The sequence below is a fragment of the Embiotoca jacksoni genome, unplaced genomic scaffold (assembly GCF_022577435.1).
Source record: "Embiotoca jacksoni isolate LCO1_2020_lvr unplaced genomic scaffold, fEmbJac1.0.p SCAF_3, whole genome shotgun sequence".
Taxonomy (NCBI): Eukaryota; Metazoa; Chordata; class Actinopteri; family Embiotocidae; genus Embiotoca; species Embiotoca jacksoni.
Genome location: NW_027185381.1, coordinates 8,268,855 through 8,292,172, shown reverse-complemented (window position 1 = coordinate 8,292,172; position 23,318 = coordinate 8,268,855). Strand labels below are relative to the sequence as shown.

The 23,318-nt window shown below is 39.6% G+C and overlaps 2 protein-coding genes across 3 annotated transcripts; one reads left to right on the top strand and one right to left on the bottom strand.

Annotated features, from left to right (window-relative positions):
- Positions 1-1,231: 1,231 nt before the first annotated feature.
- LOC138205938 (forkhead box protein P2-like) lies at positions 1,232-12,426 on the bottom strand. Its single transcript, XM_069162316.1, has 16 exons — positions 12,326-12,426; positions 11,263-11,416; positions 9,215-9,319; positions 8,503-8,583; positions 7,919-8,024; positions 7,118-7,295; positions 6,558-6,662; positions 6,206-6,293; positions 5,340-5,471; positions 4,405-4,729; positions 4,236-4,306; positions 3,345-3,446; positions 3,119-3,240; positions 1,902-1,971; positions 1,669-1,805; positions 1,232-1,572 (listed from the first exon to the last, which is right to left on the bottom strand). Exons 2-16 carry the CDS (start codon positions 11,401-11,403, stop codon positions 1,443-1,445), a joined length of 1,893 nt encoding a protein of 630 aa, XP_069018417.1. The 5' UTR covers positions 11,404-11,416; positions 12,326-12,426; the 3' UTR covers positions 1,232-1,442.
- Positions 12,427-14,487: 2,061 nt separating this feature from the next.
- ppp1r3ab (protein phosphatase 1, regulatory subunit 3Ab) lies at positions 14,488-20,795 on the top strand. Of its 2 annotated transcripts, none has more exons than XM_069163522.1 (5): positions 14,488-14,498; positions 15,725-16,560; positions 17,202-17,269; positions 17,352-17,449; positions 17,994-20,795. In XM_069163522.1, the coding sequence occupies exons 2-5, from the start codon at positions 15,776-15,778 to the stop codon at positions 20,514-20,516; spliced, it is 3,474 nt and encodes a 1,157-aa protein (XP_069019623.1). In that variant the 5' UTR covers positions 14,488-14,498; positions 15,725-15,775; the 3' UTR covers positions 20,517-20,795. The 2 variants fall into 2 exon arrangements, with proteins under 2 accessions (XP_069019623.1, XP_069019622.1); XM_069163521.1 differs by having other exon boundaries at positions 17,946-20,795.
- The last annotated feature ends 2,523 nt before the right edge of the window (positions 20,796-23,318 follow it).

Sequence of the window (23,318 nt, the reverse complement as noted above, 5' to 3'; positions counted from 1 at the left end):
GTGGTGAAGTCGACAGTCACAGCTTTACATCATTATGTGTTGATGAGACAATGTGATGCAGGTGAGAATGTTGGTTCAATCATTTTATTATTTTACACATTGATGTAGAAAATTAGACAGGAGGGTAAATAATAAAAAAAAAAACGTACCTCAGTCAACATCAAGAGACGAACAACTACTAATATAAAATATATTGTAAAATAAACTAGAAAATACCAGTTAATGAAAACAATCGGCTGCTCCAACAATATTTTACTCCAAAATATTAATTTGACATCGCTATAATGCACAGTACTTATTTTAGGGTATATATTTATTTATGGTATTAATTGATGCACATAGAAATGAATTTACTGTCTACATATGCATTTGATAAATCTTATGTCAATGACTATAGCATGCATTGCTAGACTAAATTTATGTAAGCTGTAATATGATCTATTTATAGTTTTCTCTTAATTTTCTTTTCGTCATATTTTAAAGTACATGATCTGATATTTATCCAACTAAACAATAACCCAGAGCCACCCGACGGTCTTCAGGTTTTCTGTACGATGTCACGGACCAATCATGACACTACAAGTGTGTTTACCCAAGAAAAAGTCATTTATTCTTTTCTTTTTGGAAAAATCAGCAGAAATACCCCACGGACGGCCTCACAGGGGGCAACCAGATTATATATGTAGGAAGTATACTGGTAGATAACTGAAGGCAAAAACGTAGCACTGCACAACATAATAATAAATGCAACATTAAACGGTTTTACATATATGTATCACACTGTAATAACGTGCGTTGGACACACCTACAGACAGACATCTTTGTACAGATGATTGTATGTGCTCGGGATCTATTCTCGATACTTTAATAAAAGAGGAATCTTTATTTAGTGGAAACACATGACTGGAATTAATAAGCCACACACAAGAAAACAAGGAATACAGATGTTGCTTCTTTTCTTTTTTCTTTAAATAAAAATGTAGAAAAACTCATTATTACAAATGAATACACGTAATACATTTCTTTGTGCAGAGAAAACAGAAAAACAGCACACGAAGTACATTTTTAACAATTTCAATGACACACATCTCCATCTTTGTAACATGGGATTAACCCTTCCTATTCTTTAATCTATTACATGTAGACGATCACAACAAGTAAACAAGAACATATTCACACATTAAAACATTTTCTGTCATGATAAATAAATCATTCACTTTGGCATATAAAGTGTGTGGGCTTACAACACAGGAGAGGGTTGGATTTGTTTGTAGTTAAAAAAAAAAAAAAAAAATCATATTTCACTCAAACTATCAAACCCCAACTGTGTCCAAAGAAGGAACACAAATGAAGTCACAGCAGTGCTGTATTAAAACTGTACGGCCTCAATGAAGGCTTGCTTTATGATTTATGATTGTATCGACCGTTTGGTCCGCCAGGGGTCATTCAAGGTCAAACAAATGCTCTTCGTCATTTTCAGCCGCGTCGTACCGCAGACAGCCTGATTTCACTGTCGGCAGCAGACAGTCTTCATCATTCCCATTCAGCTCTTCCTCTTTCAGGAAAAGTGGCCTGCAAGAGGTGAAGAACACACATTTCAATCCCTTGTTGGGAGCTCGTCAGGCATTTCACTGATTTCTTTTGCGGGTCACGGTGAACACAACTCACTGCTGAACTTGCATAAAGAAGTTATGGTTTGCGGGACTGTTGCCGTCTGCTGCTTTCTTCTCCTGTGTTTGACCCCTCGAGTTTCTGCTCACACTCTCCTTCTTGAATCCCGGCAGTGATGCTTCTCCCAGAGCCGTCTACAAAGAAGATTGGTCAACAATTAAACAGTGAGTACGCATCAACCAAACTGCAGCGATCGGGAAGCACTCAAACACTGAAACACAATGGCTCACCTGTAAGGTAGCATTCAGAAAAGTCCCAAAAGCAACACTGGAGGACACGTTTTTCATCAGGGATGGACTCCTGCAGAATAACAAAGCTAACTGAATAGTAAAAGAGACATAATCTATGTCTAATTTATAACCAAGAAAATCAATATGTTCTATATATTCCAAAATCCACGGCAGTGTAAACAGCAGTAGTTTGACGCAAGGTCAGTATTGATGACAAATAATTCATTTCAATGACTGAACATGACAAGGCCTCGTATTAAATATGCCTTTGTTGTTCCAGTCATATTTATCCGTTCGTTGAAATGTGTTCAACACTGCAGACACAATAGAGAACCTGATGTGGTCCATAAATAGCACAAAGAACAATACTTTATGTCAGACTATATGGAATTGCTTTATGAATTTGTCCATTTTAAACTGATATTACCTTCATCTGCTTTCACTAATGAAGGATGAAAATCAATCAGTGGTTTCAGAGCTTTTCCACCCTGTAAAATGTACATAGAAACTCTCGCATTCCCAAGATCTTTAAACTAGAGGCCAGCTGATACGAAATGTTTGGGGACAGTAGTGACATTAGGGAGTAAAAAAAAAAATACAATATTGATATATATCAATATTTTATATACAGGACATCTAAACATGCACATTTTAAAATGATCTCTCAAATGTGGTTATCAGACTGTTGACACAGGATATGTTACAGTTTATTGTCTACACTGACATCAGTGCACTGAAATAGTGAACATCAATGGCAATTTTATCATGATGAATACCTATAAAAAAATGTTTTTTTTAAAAACACAAAACAAGTAGAACAATTTCTAATTTACTACAAGCTAATTTTTCTGCATTATGTTCCTGGAAAAAAATATATCCCTGATAGGCGATATATCGTTTTGGCTCTACTTAACATGTTTTTGTTTCTTAAAATGACTTAAAAGGAGTTCCTGGTATTTGCCCGGTTTTTCATTCTTCACGTCTTGTATGTTTATGCTCCATAACAATTTATTCATTTGCCCGTTAAATACCCGACACAAAAATACATCTTCTGTGGCGATGGACCACGTCCAAGGGCCTCGGCACTTTCTGCCTCTGAAATTGTATCATTCGTTGCTTTGAAAGTCTTAAAATGTCCAAAATAACATTTGATTTCAGCTCAATTGTGTGGAGACGCCCTGAAACCAGCTGTGGGAAACAGGAAGGACGTGCTGTACCCTGTGATCTTCTGAGATCTCCTCCTCTGGTATTCCACCTCGTCAACCGTCCACACGGCTCCTTTCACGTTCTCCACGCGCACAAAACACTTGTGCAGGCTCAGGTTGTGGCGAACCGCGTTCTGATCGGAGCAAATCACAGTGAAGGAGATGTTATTGAACACGTGCGTGAATCAGGTATGACACACGGCGGGATCACGGAGTTAATTATCTGCGGGTGTGATACCTTCCAAGTGGCGGCGTTGCGTCTGAAATAAGCGAACGTTCTCGTGAACCAGTTGTAGATCTCGTTGAGCGTTAGTTGCACGTCGGATGCTTCCATAATAGCCTGGAGATGAAAAAAAAATAAAACTGTAGCGCATCACACGATCACATTAAAGCCCTGACTGTTTCACGTCTTATCCGAGGAGGGAGAGTGAAGCTGCTCACACACTCCTCTGATGGAGCCGTTGAATGGAATGAATGAATATTTTAGCACATTAAATGCCTTTTATTGGATTCATTCTACAACTACTAATCTGATATAAGTACATTGCATAGTGGACATGTGACAACAAAGCTACAACTAAGCAAAGTTGTCATTATCCATTAATTTGATAATTATTTGTTGTATTGACTAATAATTTATTAAATCTAAAAATAGTTAAAAATTCCCATCACAAAGTCTGACTTTACATAATTAAATCCCCTTTTTGTCTGATCAACTCTCCAAATCCAATAAATAGTCAGTTTCCTGTTAAAGAGAACCAGAAAATATGTATATCTAAGAAGCTCCAACCACCTTGGATTGAAAAGGCAAATTAATTGACTATCATCATTTTCTTTAAAAAAAAAAAAAAAAAAAAATCTCAATAAAATAATTGTATAAACTGTTATTGGAATAAATAAACTTCCATGGCAATCAACATGAATTGACAGAGTTCATCATTAATCTGTGGTCATATTTTAGAGACGAGCAGATACAAAATTATAAATAAAAATAAAGAATTCTTAAATGCAAATGACACTGAGTTTACAAAATGATGTGCAGTATATAGTAGATATATTACATCTGTTTACAATGTTTAAAGTGAAGCAAATAAAGAGCTCATGTTCTGTTGTCTGTTCCTGATCATACCTGTCGAATCAGAGTTGCATAGGTGAAAGGTGGTCTGATGTCCGTGTTCTTGTAAAGCTCATATTCATTTTCTGAAACGACATGAAACAGACAAATCTGCGATTAACTTCTGTATTTAGTGGCCGTGTGGACGTACAGTTTGTGAAAGCGGCTGCAGTGTTTGATTTACCTGAAGACAGCGAGTAGACCAAAGGGTGATGACGTCGTCTTGTGGCTCCAGCACACGGCGCGTGAGCGGGCGACTCTCCTCCACACCCGCGGGATGGAGTGGCGTTAGGGTCCAGAGTTTGGGGGGACATCCGGTCTGAGTCCGAGGGGCTCAGCGAGCGCGGGTTGCTGGTGACGGTGGCCGAGCTGAGCTGAGGGCGACAAAAGCAAGTTAACAAAGGAACAAGTGGAATGAAAAGACCGGCAGGGAGACAAAACAGAGTGGGAGTGTAACCGAGCGATTGGATTCGCCTCTTCAGAGGTGATTCCACTAATATCGCAAAAAGGAGGAGGCCAATTATTGGTAATTACAGGGTGAAATTGTTTGGAGAGTGTTGTGATTATGGTGCAGCATTTGCAAGATTAACAAATGATTAGCTTCCACATTATCAGAGCATGTCTGCTGTCTGAAAACACAATGGCAGCCATCTGGTGCCAACATCTGGGTACCGAAAGGAAAGGAAGCGCTCCAAACATCATGCGGTGCGTCCCACTCAAAAAGGATGTTCCTCACAAGGGGAAAGAGTAATGAGTCACACGGCTTAAGCTTTTTCTAAACAGGGACTTGTGAGTCAAACCGATACAATTTCTCCGAGCAGGTTTAAATGCTTCTGACCTTCCTCTCACGTACTTGTAGTTTGGCCTCTCAGCCATGTTTTTAGTTTCTTTTTTCCTCTTTTTTTTTTGAAGAAACAGAAGCCAACAGGCTCTCTGAAACTGAGAGAGTTCCTCAGGTCAATTACAGTCCGCCAGTATCTTCATCAGCGCTGCAGAAGATGAGCTCGCAGCTGGACACGCGTTACTTTCACCACATATTTGGAGTTTTCCTCACAGATCTGAAGCGCCACAAACCTTCCGGCTCGTTTACCCCCACAGCTATTACTGCACGCTGTCTACCTGCAGGCCGCGAGGGTCAGCGCTCGTATCAGGTTGTGGCCGCCGCGCGGGCGCAGACAGCGACTGAGCCTCTAAAGGTGGCAGATGCAGGTGAGACATCATCGCCTTCAGACGCTCCCGTTCTTTGCAGAGCTGGTGGAGGAGATGAAGGGAGGGAGAGGAAATCGTAGCAGAAGGTGTCACATCAACATCGCTGCTGAGCGCAGGTTATTGAAATGGAAGGCTGTGAACCACACACATTCTGCCAAGTAGAATTCCCTGACGTGTCAAACAACAGGAAAGAGGAACATTGGCAGAACATTACATGAATATTTACCGCAAATACAGAGGTGTTTAGATGGTGAAATTATTATTCAGTTATTCAATTATTATATAACTATTTAGGAAGAAGTATCAAGTTTCAGACTGATGTTGCTTTTTTTTTTCTTTTTCTTTTTTTTTTTTAAATAAAGTGACACTCGCAAAATGAATTACCAAGCTACTGGTCCAAATATAGGCCAGGGAACGGGTTTGCCAGGTTTGCATTACAGGCTGATACTCAGGTGAACGTTAACTTTAATTAACAATTATTTACATGATAAATGTATCCGCTAAGTATTTTCTCAGTTCATCATTTAGTCTCTAGCACTTCAAAACATACGTAAATAAATAAAAATGAGCAAAGGAAAAAAAGAGTAAAAGAGTTTTAAGAGGAGAACAGGATGATGATTGTAAGCAACAAGGTTCCTGCAGCCTTTTTTTTTTATTTTTGATGTCATTTTCAGGCTTCCGCTTTTCTTGGTCTTGCACCAAAGAACAACTTGTACTTTTAAGCAAACATCCAGAAAACACTGCTCACTGCTGACAGTTACAGGACTCGTACCGACCTGAAGCTCGAGCTGCTGAACCACCTGCATCTGGACTCTGCACTGGGCTGTACTTCTGTCATCCAGAGTGTGGTCACCGCTTATGTGCCTGGAACAAACGCAGACGCTTATTCAAAGGAAAATATTTCTTCTCCCTACAAAAAAAAAAAAACCAACAACTTAAAAGACATCTCTGAATGTTTGTAGATTGCGTCTTTTACTTTGCTTTTCTGTTTCTACACAGCCTTAATGTTCTTCAATACGGATTCATCTTTCAGAAAAACTGAGCCCTGAACTAGAGGCTACACTAGACTAGAGAGGCATGAACTGAGGCTTCTGAAGTGAAATACATGAAGGTGGAGTTAAAACCTACTTGATAAACTGGCTGAAGTTTTCACAGACGGACTCACAACCAGGCCAATTACACACACCGTGGCCGAAGAGAACGTGCGTGGCAGCGCGATCACCTTTAGCGGTGCTGAACGAGGAGGAAGAGAAGAAGAGAGAAGACTGTCATGGTTTTAAAAAAAAAAAAAAAACACACACACCGCCGCCAGACAGCGTAACAGCAATAAAACAGACATGAGAGTGTTTTCTTTTCTTTTCAGGTGGCATGAAATGACAGAGCGAGGTGGAAGGGAGCACTGAGAAATAAACGGAGAACTATTTACTTTTGATTTGGGACATGTACTGAAGTCATGTAAACTTTTTCTTTGCTGAACCACTTCAGGTGGCGAGAACACAAAGCAAACAAACAATACAAAATATACCGTCCCAGGGGGAATTAAAAGCAAAGTCTCAGAAGCAAACAGCTCCCCACCTGCACCTCGACAGAAAGAAGATGTCTGCAGATGACAAGTCTTTGATGTTTACAAAAAGGCAGCATCACTGGAGCCCTGCAGTCTGTTCACTGCACCGACAGACGGATCGTACCTGTCTGCCCTGCGAGGAGAGGGAGACTGCCGGTCGGCGGGCTGTTTCCCCGTGACTTTCGTTGACATTATTTTGTGAGCAGTGGAGTCCTGACTGCTCTTCATTGTGGTTTTATCGTCAGTCAATCCGCATGTGAGCTCTTTCCATATCTGCAGCATCTCTGCAGGGCTGAGACAGCCTAAAAGATTACAGAAAACATATAGTGCAATGTGTTTATTTTATCGGTTGATGAAGGAAACAAATAAAGAGGGGGTTCAAATTTAAATGACCTTTGTAATTAAATACACTGGAGGAAGCTGCAGGAAGATGTGGCGTATTTTTCCAGGACGATGATATTTATTTTGCACTTTTTTTTTTTTTTTACACTATTCAATCATTCTCACCTCAAAGCTTCAGGGAACAAATGGGTGGGAGCAACTCCTCCTCATGACCCCACGTCCCCCTTTCAATTTAATCCAGGAATAATTATCAGAAGTACAATTTCATATGGCTTCTGGAATTTTCTATTTTCAGGTTTTACTTTCATTATCTCAACAAGAATCCAATGAATGCCGATTTTTGCCTATTTTTGTATCTCTGATATTATACAACATAGTATCGTCTACTCAATCTCAAATATGTTCCCAATTAATGTATACTGATATATATATATATATATATATATATACTGATAACGTACACAAAACTGAAAAACACAGTATATTGGAAATGAAGCAGCTGACGTTACCATTTCTATGTCACAATGAGAGAAGAATCTCAGACGACATGTGAATTGTGTCGTTAAATGTAAAGAGGAGTGACCTGGAGCGACGGCAGGAGAGGACAACGCCGGTCTCTGCGCCCGCAGGAGCTGCTGTTGCTGCTGGAGCTGAAGGAGCTGCTGGAAGACGAGCTGCTGCGCCGGCAGCTGCAGGACAAAGAGAGAAAACAAAGTAGTAAACCCGGCTCTCTTTTCCCCACCGGAGCGAGAGCAGCTTCTGGGAGTTTTTTGTTTTGTTTTGTTTTGTTTTTTTAGGGCTTCATCCTGGTAAAACATCATTTTTAAGCTGTAGTGTCCAAACGCTGAATATCACTGTATGAACATGACAAGACTTTATGGCAGGTAAACAAACACTGCAATATGGATGTGTGAGGGAGTCAATTACTTAATCAGGTGCTGAGATTGACTCTCACTGAAAAAACAAATAACATCTCACCTGGAAATCAAAGAAGATAAATACATTATTTCTTCACAGGGCAAATGCTGTCAAATCTCACCTACTTCCCCACAGCAGTTGTCAAATCAACCCTACCATCAGCAACATTTTTATTTATATATCATTCCAATCCTCAACATCCCCCAAAGTGAATGTGTAAATTGCCGTCCCTCAACCAGGAGCACCAACCTCTTTGATTTTCTTGCTGGACTGCTGCTGAAGCAGCTGAATCTGTTGTTGTTGCTTCTTGTAAAATTCTTTCAGATGTTGCTGGGGGGAAAAAAATGGAGATGGACCGAGATGATGCTCGTTATCGTCATTTATTCATTCACCGTTACAAATGAACAACAGTCAAAGTATTTGATGGAGGCAGAAATGATGAGAGGCTGAGTTCAACCTCAGCAGAAAGAGAAACACAAATTGGGTTCAATGTTTACATGAGAGAAGGAAGTAAAGCAATAATGTAAGTGTATGGACCACGTGGGCACAGACTTCATTCACATTATTAATTATACCTGAGGTTCTCTTTGCTATGTCTACTATAACTAGCAATTAAACTAGCGAGACCAGGTTACAAACATACAGTATAATAATTCCTTGTATTTTGTGTTTTGTTTGCTTACAAAGACGAGCTAGCACTTGTTTGGACCGTGAATGCCTATGATGCTAACTAGCTAATGCAAAAATAACTTAACCAAAATATCTCTCTTAATAACTTAACTTTATTATTTTCGTTATCATTTTAATTTTTTTCGCAGGTAGACTGCTAATATACCGAATTAGTTTTACAGTTGCTAATATATATTATTTATATATATATATATATATATATATATAAATAAAGTCACACTTCATTCTGCACAGGTACAGTCCAGTAAGAAGGAGTGAGTGTATTAAATACCTGCTGGAGCAGAAGGGCTTGCTGCTTCTGCTGGATCAGAGCCTGCAGCTGGTTGGGAGACAGAAGCTGCTGCATCTGCTGAGGAGCCATCATAGCCAAGAAGAGCTTAAGGAAGAAGAAGAAGAAGAAGAAGAAGAAGAAGAAGAAGAAGAAGAAGAAGAAGAAGAAGAAGAAGAAGAAGAAGAAGAAGAAGAAGAGAATAATGCATTTATAAAGGACCACACAGTTCAGAGTGAAGTCAAGAGGAGACAGAAGGTACCAGTCAGCTGATAAACAGTAATAACCGTCCAATGGGAATCTTTCCAATTACACTACAGTGTTGTCAACCCTTTGTGAACATCATCATGCTGGATTGTGTCATTGACCCTAAATGAGATGGGAGATGGGCTGACCAGTTAATTAGCAACACAATTTCATGCTTGTTGTGGCTCCTAATAGAAGTGTACGGGTATTAATAAAGGCAAACACTCACAGAATAATAACTGATCTGCTCTGTTACTGATAGAGGGACAAATAACAGAGTGATTGTCTTCCTTTGTAGTCGAACAGCAGCAATTACCATGACTGCATTAAGAAACAACAAAAGCCAATTCAACACGTTGTATTACAAACAATACGAAAATAATATAAGTGCAGCCAAATGATTCTCTGTGGAAATGTTTTATTTAGTAAGTATGTCCCCTCTTGTTCTACTGTAGATATAAAACGTCAACATTTACGTACAGGTCTGCAAAAGCTGTGAAGTGAACCCTTCATACAGGGTTTAGTGAAGTCTTGTGTCATATTGGAGTAATATCTCAGTGGCTTGCAGGATGTAATGAAAAAAAAAAACCACCAAAGATTTTGTTATAATTTTTGATGAAACAGTCTGTTTCTACCAGATTAATAAGACAATGACAAAGTTAAGAAAGGTAGATAATAGATGAAGAAATGCTGTTGTGCAGCAGGTGTAATGATCTGCATTGATTGAAAACATTCATAATTTGGTCTTATTTAGTGCCAAAACAGTCTGTCAGTTTATTAGCTGACTGATGGAAATTAATTGATTTATCACAGAAATACAAATTAGAAAAACAGATTCACTGATTTAAAAAAATGATTTTTAGTCCTAAACTTTGGTTTTTTTTTCTGAATGTTCTTCTGCATGTGGTTTAAAAGAAAACTCTGACGTACAGCTGACTTCATTATCATGCTTTTCAAATCACTGGTAGCCACTTGTGGTGTGCAGACTCAATGGTACCGTTAGAAAAGAAATATATTACAGATGGAGGTGCTTCTCTTTCATTATAAGAGAAAAACCAGTCTTCACTGTAAATAGTCTTCATTTGTAACATTTTTAGAGTTTGCAGGTTGAAAAATGTTCATATCACAAGTCATTATTATATTCTGAAAGCTGGAATCACGCCCTCACAGACAGGCAATGTTACAACAACGCTACTACTGCATGACATTGTCACCTGTTGTAGTTATTGTGTTAGCTGAAAATAACAAAAAAAGTAACATGTTTTAAAATTCCCAGCACGCAGCGTCAGAGTTGGCAGAATCCTGCAAGCTCACGTTTCACTACAGGCACAGATTTAGAAAGTGATTTAAGAGAAAAGAGCAGAACAAAAGTGTCAAAATGAGAGAACAAAATGAAGGAAACGATTCATTATTGTGGTTGTTTCATTGATCCTTTAGATTAAGACTACCAGGGATGGAATTGCAAGAGACAACCATAAAATTATGTTTGGCCGTGCTTCTCTTTGACCTCGGTCTGCGCACGACTATTCCTCCCTGACTCAGACTCGCAAACAAGAGCCCTGCGTGTCAACTCCCAACTCAGCTTAGATTTCATTTATTAAATCTCCGCCACTGTCAACAGAGCTGCAGGCTCTGGGTTTGCTGTCCTGTTAGAGGATCTCCATTATGGAGCTCTGGGGTATTTCTCTTGACATATGTTTGCCCAAGACTGATCTTTTTCCCACTTATAAAGAGGACGAGGAAGAGTTGAGGGACGAAGAGCAGGCGGATTAAAGGGGAGATGAGGAGTAGCAGGATGAAAGTACCTGTTTATGGTGGAGACTCGGACCGTTTTCACCACTCACTCCACTGCAGGAGTCCCCGTTAGCAACTCTGTCTGTGTGGCTGAGGAGGCTGCTGGCCGGGGTTTGACGGGCTGCTGTGTGACTGAGAGGAGACTCAGGCATCTCAGCTCAGGTCCTAAAAGAAAACAGTCATCACTGAATAAGACTCAAAGACTCAAGATACAGTTCAACATCACAGTGAAATTACAACTGTGTGACTTTGCACTAAACTAATAATAAAGTGTATAAAAAAATAAACACATGGCAAGAAAGAAAACTACGATTTTATCGTTACTTTAAAAAAAAATTCTATTGTAACTTTAGAAATATTAAAGATGGTGTGACGGTTTCAGTTCTGCTCAAAGAATGGATGAAAAAAAAACCTACTGTTAAAAAAAACATAATTTTGCACAACTGATATAAAAAATGAAAGGCTTCAAATAAGGCTTCAAAACCAATGAAATGCCAAAGATGTGATTCGAAGAACCTCAGACGAAGTAAAAAGTTAACAAATCATTGATTGTCATGTGAGAATTGAAAGAATTGAAAGAGAAAAGAATGCATTGGCATTATTAGCATGATCAATTTATATCATGTGAAAATAACATGCTTGTTTTACAATAAGTTCTAAAATGAAACACAAAAATATTTTGACATGATATTGATGATTGCACATTCATCTGACAGTTTGTACGGTACATCCTTCATAATTACAGATTATCTCAACTCATATCATTGTTATTTATTCAACACAGAATATAGGTATTGATCTGCTCTTTATCACATACACAGGTATGAAGGTCCAAAATAGCTTGCACGGAATTTTTCAATGCCAATCTTTTTAATTACACGTGTTAACTTGCCTTGTCACTTTGTAAAAATAGAATCTAAGTGGTGAAAAAGATCCTACTCACAAACTAAAATAGGAATTTATCTTCAGGTATTAACCCCTAAAACAATTCAAAAGGTAAAATCTTAGCTCTGCATCATAACAGAAAACTCCCTGACCCCTCTATTTCTGTCAGAATAATCTAAACCTACGTACCGTCAGGGTGAACAGTTGAATTCAGAGCAGTCAGGCAGAGTTGGTGTCTCCAAGGCAAGCAGTTTGGACTGAGGATGGGAGAACTGATGGAGTTGTGTGTGTCTACCTGAGGGGGCGGAGTCTCAGTGCCAGTCAGTGAACATGACAGTGAGAATAGCAGTCCATTGCGGAGAGCAGAAAAAAAAGTTATCAAATGAGCTGCAGCCACAGATCATTTTTATTTTAGACCTAATCACTATTTGTAGGGATGTTTTCTTCGTGTTTTTGTTGTTGCAGCATAGTTAATATCAGTTAACATTTTGTTTGCATTGCAATAATGTAAAAACATGATAATGCTGCATAGAGAAGAGGATTTAGTGCTTTCCAGCTGCCTGTTTTGCAGTAATAATTCTTGTATGCAGGTATTACTTTTCTTTGTTGGTATTCATAGACATACATAATCCAATAACAAAATATATAAATAAAGACAAAATGCCTCCAAACAAGCAGGATTTATTGTTTTAAATGAAAAAACAAAGGGTCTCTTTCTTGGAGAGAAGACAAGTATAGTTGTCTGTGACTTTATTTAGATATGCAGTATCTGAGAGTTTTGAACAACAGAAAGAGCTGTGTAACTACACAACTGTCAAACTGTTATCAAAGAGCTATTTACAGTTCTACCTGCACTTGTATTTGAATAGCATATCAGTGCATCTATTAAAAATAAATAAAAGTGTTTTAATTTAGGCTGCTGATAAATGCAATGCACCCTAGAGTGTAGACATCCAGCCACAGTGACAAACAACACCTTAAATAACTCAGACACAATTAACTTTGTACAAGACATTTCTGCATAATCATGTCTTGTTTAAGGAGATTTTTTTTGCTGTGGTTTTTTTTTTTCTGTTTCATAATGTTTGTTTTGTTGTCATCATTCTTTTTCTTCTTTCACACACATGTCCTGGTTTCTTCTAGTGTGTAAGTACATGATAAAAGAAGCGGGAGAGGACAGAGGGCCAGGCTGGCATTCCATCAGGAGGTCTTTATCTCCTGGTGAGATGAGAGGAATATCAAGGGAACAAGAACCCTAAATAGTACATGCATTTATAGTTTTGCTCACACACATGAAACAAGAAAAAAATAATGAATGCGGTATAGTAATGAATATGCACAACAATAATCCAGACTAATGCATGTTAAATATGAAAGTATTCACATCCTGTAAATGTATATTATGTAAGTAACAGCTGACTGAAATTACCAAATATATCTACACGGTTATACAAATGTCTTAAAAGATAAACCTGGGAGCAATTAGTGACTGAATTGTAGACATTGTTACCAAGGTAACTTTCTGCCACCTACTGGATTAGTATTTACCTGCCCTCCAGTTTGTATTGGAGGAAATAAGTTATATACATTTGTTGTGTATATCAAACAATAGGAAAACTCTTTTTAAGTCCTGTAGCCTCCACCTTGTTCTGTTTCATTATAATTCTTCAGGACAGTTCAAAGGTGAATCCGAATTTGACTTTTAATCGTTTTATTTGCTCTGTTTTATGAACTCTTGGATGACTGGAGACATGCACCAGTAGCAAGGAAACCTGCGGCGTTCCACTGGTGGTGTCGTGAACCTGCTGTCACATGACTCTGGCATGCCATTCAGTACTGGATCATTCATCTCCCAACAGTGCAGTCTGGAGGTCAGGGGTTGACTGTCGAGCCCTTTCCCAGCTGGAGCCTTTCCATATAAGGGTGGGAGCCTCTGTGGGAAATAGAAAGGTCTCATCCAGGCGGGGGATTGTACCAAACCCACGCTCAGGCTCCAAGGCTGATAGCATGGTTGGGTCCAGACCACAGGGCTCATCTGATTCCTCCCTGGTTCCTGCAGAGGGCATTGTGACTCCACCCATGGCCAGGACTCAGATCTACTCTCACAGAACTGTCCTCGGAAGCAACTGGTCTGCATCCAAGCGAGACACCCCGCCACACTGTCATAGCGCTCCCTTTCCCCCCTCCCTCTGCTGCTCCTGTACTGCCTGAAGTTCCCATGCTGGAAGTCCCTCAGGTGATCTTGGTGGACGCCCCAGTAATGACCCCGACCGTCCTCGCAGCGGCTCACCTTCACAAAGCAGTCGTTCACAGACAAGTTGTGCCGGACGCTGTTCCTCCAGCCAGGACCCCGGCTCCTGAGGTAGGGGAACTGCTCCTCCATGGCTTTGTAGATGGACCCCAGGTTGAGTTTCTGGGAGGGCGAGGACAGGATGACTTTGGCAATCAGGGCAATGTAAGAAGGCGAGGGCTTTGAGAAGGTCTGTGTGTCCTGAGAGGAGGAGCTCATCGTGTAATCTGGAGGACGGGCTTGATTGGTGATGATGCCATCGTAGATTTTGACAGCATTTACCATTATTGAATTTGTTTCTCCTGCAACAAGGCTGCTTTCCTCTGTCTCACATGCAGGTGTGATATCACATCCTGCTTTTTCTTCTGGGATGTATGAAGTGTCCATTAGATGTTGTCCGGGTCTTCCTTCCTCTCCATTCATTGTTTATTGTCACTCTGACTTCCAAGTCCTAGTACAGAAAATGTCCTGTGTGGATTCGATCCCACATCCTCAGACAGTCTCAACAAAACTATCTTCTCTGGCAGCTTTTTACATGCTTTTATATTATTCCCATCCAAACGAGGGTAGTGCTCACATTCATTGGTTAAGATACAGCGTTGTTACTCACTGTTAAAGTATGTTTTTTATTTATTCACTCAGATTAAGGACTAACCACATGGAGCTGGATATGCCACTTTGTCACAGCTGTGAGATAAATACAGGAAATACCTGCAGTACACAATGTAAACCGTAAACTGTATGATTCTAGTATCTGCAGATAAATCCTAGTATGAGATAAGCAGATAAAATAATAACTTTGTGTGCAATGGTTGTTTCTCACTATCAGACATTTATTGCATCATTTGAGAGTCACCAGTTGGTCAAAGGATATTATTTTGGAGGCTTAAATAGTATGCAAAGGTCATTTGTTCTTTGTCAGACCTCATATGACCCTTTGTGGAAAAGAAGCAACGAAACGCAAATAGATGCTGTGGTAAACCTCATGCTTTTTGTACAAATAGCCAAATAACACTCTTGGGAGCAATGAGTACAGTTACACAAGAGAGATGCCTATAAAACATGCTTGAGTTTTGCAGTAAGAAAATAAGATAATCAGCCACCTATAGTTTGGATTATATAACAAGAGGACTCTGCGTCAAAGAGGCAAGTGGTTGATATATTCTCCTCTTGAGCTTAAACTACTGTACATAGTTTAAGTCCCTTCTGGCCTATTTATAGTGTTGGCCCTTGCAACAATGTCATCTGTAACTCGACTCCATCTGTTAAGTCAGAGCATGTTGAATGTCACTTGGCAGAAGCAGAAGCACCGCAGTTCATTACCCGCTGACTCTCTCACGGAGAGCTTCATGGAGTTTGTGGGACAGCCAAGAACCTCTGGGGCCTGTAACCTCTTAGGAGTGCCTGGCGTCAGCTCCGTGGACGTGGACGATGATGAGTTCGAGGTGGTCAGCGGCATCAGGCCCAAATCTTCTCCCCTACCACGGAGACGAAGCTCTACCAGCGATGAGGACTCAGATCCTGAGCCTCCTCTCTGTGGCTCCAGGAGAGTGTCCTTTGCAGACGCCAAAGGCCTCAGTTTGGTGCAAGTGAAGGAGTTTGACACATGTGATGTTCCCAAGCTGCCAGGATATGACTCTTCTGAGGGCGAAGGCAAAAATACAGAGGAATACTTCCTCTCACCTCATACTTTCCTTCTTCCACTTTCAACCGAGGAGCTCTCTGCCAGAGTCCAGGAGCAGAAACTAGAGTTGGAAACAATCGAGTTACTCCCGGGGACCACGACACTAAAAGGACTGATCCGTGTTCTCAACATCTCCTTCAATAAGGCGGTTTACATCCGAACCACTTTGGACTCCTGGTCCACCCACTTTGACCTCCTGGCAGAGTACATTCCTGGTTCCAGCGATGGTCTGATGGACTGCTTCTCGTTTAAGCTTACCTTAGTGCCTCCATTCGGCGAGCAGGGAGCCAGAGTTGACTTTTGTCTGCGGTATGAGACTCCGGTGGGGACATTCTGGGCCAACAATAACAACAGAAACTATGTGCTCTTCTGTCACCATAAAATGAAAGAGGGGAGAGAGAAACCACAGACGGAAAATGTGAACAAGAAAAGCTGCCTCAAGACCGTCAGGTGAGGATATAAAGTGGTTCACTGATAGGGATTTAAAATGATCAACACTTCTTTTGTTTTATGACACAATTAAATGCATTCATTTATGAGAATGGTTCGTAAAATATTCTATTATGGTTGAAGAGTGGACAGGCCAGTTTCAGCCTTTTGATTTAAAGAATATTAGTTATTCATTAACCGAAGAGAACAGTCTGATCAAAACGATTGTGTTGACAGCCTTGATGTTGTAAAGAGGCTTCAAAATACATTAATCCTGCATTCTGCAAAGGATAACCTTTCCATCCATTCAAGTTTATGTGGGTGGGGTCAAAGTGAGGAATATATTTGATCCAAGTTTAAAGCAAATAATTTCACTTAAATGGTGGAAAGAGCCATTATATCAATTACTGATGTGCAGCCAATCCAGGTTATTTGTGAATAACAGAATAGCCAAAGATTTCATTTTTACATCCAACATACACAATCACATCCTGCACTTAAAAACACCATCAGTGATATTTTTTATATTTTTAAATGAAAATGATTAATGTCTCTCAACATCGTCACCTTATGTGGTTTGTTGATTGTTGATAGTCGTATAAAACTATACGAGACGGACATACAAATGAAGTTTGACTGATCCCAATTTGATTAATTCACAGTCAGAACTTCTCCACTGTGGAAAACATTTCAGCAACAGAAGCTTCCTCACAGGAAAATATTTCAACAGGTGAGTATTTTTTTTGCTGATTGTGAAATCAAGAAATTGTCCTAAAAATAAAACGCATGTAAAATATGTCTCTTTTCATCAGATGTGTCCAACCATGGACCGGGAGTGGACACTATGGAAGCCAAGAAAATCTCTGATGGCCAATCAGGAACATCAGGGGAACAAAGCCAGAAATTACTAGTGAGTAAAAAAAAATTTTAAAACACAGATACTGTACTGTGCAAGGCCAAATTTATTTGCGATTGTTACTTGGCTCTAAATCTAAATATTTTATATCCTAAATCCTTCTTAACAGACGCTTGTAAATGTTTTTGATGACTTAAAGTAGCTCTTATTCTTAAACTTGGCAGGTTTGATGTATTATTAGCTACGAAATGGAGCTTAAAGACACCATGATGTGTCTGCAAGGTACAAGAGGAACACAACACTTTATATGACCCTGGCTGCACATTCTGAGGGAATGTCATGACTGGAGCTTGAGTACCGCCAGTGTAACAAAATGTACTGCACACCTAAAGGACAGTCGGTGCTCGCTGTGAACACTTCCTCGGTGTCTCATATTTTGTTACATATGCTCGCATTTCTTGTTTATCCTCTCAATCAAAACTGCAGTCAGAGACATTTAATCTGAGCATGTTACTCTGTGACATTTTTTTTTTTTTTTTTTTAAAAACAGGATAACTGTTGTGTGGGCAAGCTGACTTTAATCTCTCTTGATGGACAGATGGAAAGCAGACAGAAGAGCGTCCGAAAAAGCCGCAGAAAGGCTGCACGGATGGCCCGAGTGAAGAACTACTTTACTCAAAGAGATGGAGCAGCGAATGATACGCAAAGAGATGAACAACCTCCAGGAATAAAAGAGGCAGCTCAACAAGAAACCCCAGAGGAAAAACACACAGATGTGCAATCGTTTTCTGAAGACAATCGCAAATCAGAAGGTTCTCAGTTGGTTTCTGATTCTCCAGAAACATTCAGCGAAGCACTGCTTAACGTTCAACATGATACGTCATCAGCACACGACTACACAACTATCAGTGAGACAGAGAAATCTGAGAACACCACTTTGGCTGAATCAGCCACATTAACAGGAGGTGAGCGTGCCACAGATGTCCCAGACAACACATTGCATTCAAATGATGAAGCTTCGTCTGCAGATGAACACGTCAACATGTTTGTCACCAAAGCTGAGGAAAGCAGTCAGACAAACAACACAGCAGCAGTGAGCTGTGAAAGTCAAGTTAGCCCGACTAACAATTTCACTTTTGGCACTGTGGTGGCTCCGCTGTATCATCAGGTGTTTGGGAGAGCAGGAAGTGAAAGTCAGAGCGTAGGTGACAGAGGAAATCCTGCATGGGCTCCACTGGGTGTTGGGGGCTTAAATCCTCACTCTGACAGAAGACAGTTTAGCTGCATTGTTCCAACAGGTCACAAAAGTCAAGTAAATGTGATCAACAATCAGGAATCAAACTATGAAAGCTTAGATGCCACACTGAACTGTCCTACTGAAGAAGAAGAGACAAGTTTAAGTGTGACGGTGAATGACGTCCTGGACTGTGCAGATACACTGCAGGAGCCAGCAGAGACTGAATACTCAGACCAGATATGTAAACATAGATCTGCAGATTCAAACCCTCTTTTAGCAAAAGAGGAACCAAAACACTCTGGTGAAATTAAGGTAATTGGTGAGGTATCTGACTCCATGACAGAAGTAATGATGACTAAGTATCATGAACATGAAGACATGTTTGTGGAGCTCAAAGATGAAGACACTCGTGAAATGGAATCTGCCATATCAAAACAGGATGAGGATTTCTGTTCAGCAGACATTACTGAAATGAAAAACTGGGAAATGATGGTTGAGGAAGAGGAAAATAACATATATACAAGTAAAGAAGACAGTGAGGCCATACATTTAAAGGCAGAGGACACTAAGGCAGTTGAGAAAGATACAACTGAGAAAAAAGTAGAGGAGTTTGTGGAGGAGGTCACAGGTACAGAAGTGAAAGAGGTGAAGGCCGACAACACTGGGGGGTTAGAGGATGAGGAGTCGATAAGAGAGGAAGAAACTGGGAACGATAGTGGAGATGTTGAGACTGAAGTAGAATATGTTCAAGTCACAAAGACAGATGAGACAGCTGGGGAGGAAGAAGACGCTGAAGCAGAGAAAACCGAGGGACCAGAGGAGAAACAGAAAGAAAAACACTTTACAGAGAAGCAAGAGGTCAATATTAAACGGAAAAATGTCCAAGAAGAGGAGAAAGAGGAAGAAGAGAAAATGGAAATAGACTTGAATGATGAAGGTGAAGCAGGTGAAGAAGAGGAGGATCAGGTAAAACTGAAGGAGGAAAACGGAGAGGAGAAGAATCCAGATTACAAGAAAGAAATCCTCAATGAGGCAGGAGAGGCAGAGATTGTAGATGCAGATTCATGCATGGCAATAGAGGACAGAGAAGATGAAGAGGGGTGTTCAGAAGAGAGGTCAGACATTACACACAACAAGGCTGAAGATGGTTTATCTGCTCTGGTGAACAACGGGCAGGAGGATGTCAGTGTGAAAGTAATTGAGAAGGAAAATACAGGAGGAGGGCAAAAAGCATGCAACCACACTGAAATCTGTCTTTACAACCTGGAGGGTTTCCAGAGCAACAAGAGTGTCACACATGAGCGATCAAAAGCTGAGAATGAATCCTCCGCTGCAGAGGGAGACATTTTAATAACAGATGAACCTGAAAACGACCAAACGAGCCACAACAGCACTTCAGAAGAGTCGGACTCAGACAACGAGGTTGAACTGTACATGCACTGTCTGAGGGCCGTTGGCACCGCAGCACAGGCCCGCAGGGACAGGAACAAAGATACAAGTTGTTCTGGGAGCAGAAGGCTCTCTGTAAGCAGAAACAAACTGCCGTCCACACCCATGCCATCCATCAGTGAATCTCTGGATGAAGAACAACACCTCAGCCGCCTTCAGGAGAATCATGAGGACGAAAGGACAGCTGCTGTCGTAGCTGTGTCAGCGTCAAGTGGACAGGAAGGCATCAAGCAAAATGTTTTGTGGTGGAAAGATACTTTTTCCTGCAAAAATATCTCAAAAACATTATTCTGCACCACCTCGTTAGTGGTATTTGCAGCTGTGGCATACCACTATGATTTTCTGGCCTGTTTTGGCCTCTACCTGATATCTGTGGTTTGGCTCTGCTGTCAAGGAGAGAGGCAACCAGTGAAAAACAACAAGAGAATAGGCTGAATCACATTGTAAAACTCATACAATCGTAAATAATAATGGGCATCAATTTTAAGTGGGACACATCAGAATAAATGCTGTATATACCCCGTGGGAGGATGTTAACTCTGTTGTCAAGAGTCTATGAAACAATTTCCTTTATGCTTTCCTGTATATAAAACTGAGCGTCTCCTCAGTGAAGCTCACACTGATCAGCTCTGCAGAGACTTCATCCTTTGTGAGGTGGAAGTGAGACTCATCGGTGTGCTGTGTGTTGGCTTTGTGTATGATTCATTTCGTTTTCATAACAATAAAATGAATCAATTTTACAACTGAAAAATAATTCATTGGATCTGTCTATATCCTCCTGTTTACTAATAGTTCAGCTTGGAGCAAAAAACAGGGATATTATAAAGAATCTTATGATGATACACATATGTGTTTCAGAAAAATAAGTGCATATACAAATTTCATGAGTAGAAAAGACAAGTTAATTGTAACTTTTTTAAACTATATTTTAAAAAGGGATTGTTTCAGTAATTGTTTCATTTATACTTTTGTTGAGTGCATTTAATCATTTTGAGTTTTGACAGTGTAGCGTGGCTAAAAATTGATAAAAATTCAGGAGGAACCAGAGAGATTGATGTTGTTTTCAGATATTTTCCTATGATGAACTGGACTATACTGTGATTGAATCATGGACACATGAACAGAGGTCATTTGGAATATGATTGTTCCCACTCAGACTCTTCAGGTCAGTAGCATTATACTGTAATCTGCGCTTTAGACGAATGCCGTCAGTGGTATGTTATGTCTGTGATCTACGGTCATACCCTGAAACTCAAACCAGATTATGACCCGACTGGTTGGATTTTTATTTGCGTTTCTGGTGTGTTGAAACTTCTTTTTTTTTTTTTTCTTTTATCTCGAGCTGCATTCTGATCAAATCAAAATACCTCATTTTCACCAGTTATCAGTTTTAAAATATGTTTGGTATCAAACCCACCAACACATTCAACTGTTTGTACACGTTTTTAAGGATTATTCCTCTTCTGGCTCTGTCCTTTTTTTCTCTTTCTGGTAAAGAATACAGGCATGTTTCATTGTTCCAAAAAGATGACAAACGTAAGTGCTCATATACAAACGTTTCACATCTTTCAATGCCTGTCCAGTTGAGTATTTTTGTCTCAGGGAACGCAGACTGAAATCAAGTCACTCGTAGCTCCAGCATGTAGCTCCTACTCCCAGTTTTCAACTTTGACTTTTAGCTGCGAGGTGAACACAGCTGCAGTAATGTAGTCACGAGGGCCGTCCGCTGGGAGGATTACCACTCTCTTTAGAAAGGAAGAACAGAAACACATACAGAAGGGTGTATCTGACTGTGCTATACAAATGATTTCCTTTTCCATTCACCTCTTTTTGTTCACACTCCAATTATTGCATTCAATTCATGTCTAAAGTTTCTTTCATAAATATGTGACCTGATAAAGTGATAGAACTTATGAGAGAAATAATAATAAATTTTTATTAGCTGTGCTGGTGGCGCTTACGTTGGCCACATATTATTGCCACATGTGTTGGTTGAACCCTGGACCTGTTGGACAACAAACTGCTGCCAGCCAAGTGTTTTCATATCCACGCTAACAGATGCCTTTCTGACCTCTTTCTGTGTTTTATTACTCGAGTACAGAGATAAATCAAATGTACCGTGACCATATATCAATGTTTGAAGCCAGGAAATATTTCTAAGAAACCCTGGTTCTGCATTTACAAATGTAAGTATTAGAGATATTTCTTAAATGTTTATCTATTTAAATATAAATGTGAAAAATGTATGATTTATGATCTGAGCCACACAATAATCTGTACACAACATAGTTTCTTAATAAGCAAGAGAAATGTCAAATTGATACAATAATATCATACAAACTGAAATGGGATGCAATGACAAACATTATAATTTAGTGAATGCATCTTATTTCTTTTCCTGTTTACTAGCTAAGCCTTTATGTAAAACGTCACATGATGATACTTCATAATATCTGCTACAATTAGTATGGTTTTATGGAAGCACATCCCTCTAGACAGTTTTGCAGCGCATCCAACCAGCGTCTGTGCAGCTAAGTAAACAGTGCGGTGGCCATTATGTGCTATCTTGGGAGGTGGGAAAGAAAATAGTTACTGTCAAGGGGTTTCAAAGAATTAATGGATAACAAAGCTTTAAATAAAACTACAGATGTCCTTACTTCACACTGAATTCAACTGACTCAGGACAAAAGCAGTGTAAAAATTGCAAATGAATTTCTATTTTTTTTTTACTGTTACAACTAAATCCTATGAAAAATTAATCATGTCAGTCTTATACTTTTTTAAATATTAGTGAAATAAATACTTTGTCAACTAACTAAAAAACAACTAAAAAGATGAAAAGGACAAGTATAGTGGAGATTGGTCTTTGAAAAATGTTGAGTCCACACAGTAAATAGCCCTGAAGCCAGTGGGTATTATACAATGTACACATAGAAGTCAAATGTGATGCACAAGAATGAAATATAACATTTCAATCATGAACAAAATTATCCTTATAAAGAAATATTGTTCATACTGAATGTAAGATGTTTGACTTTGGACCTGCTTGTGTATGTATGTTTGTGCTGAACAAATGTGAGCATACCACATCCATCACTGATTTTTCTGTTCAAGTGTGTAGAAAAGAAAAGTTATTTTTGTCTGACCAGAAACATAATAAACACTACACACATCACAAACTATAACAACATCACAGCAGTGATGTAGATGTTGATTTTTGCAAATAAAATCGTTCAG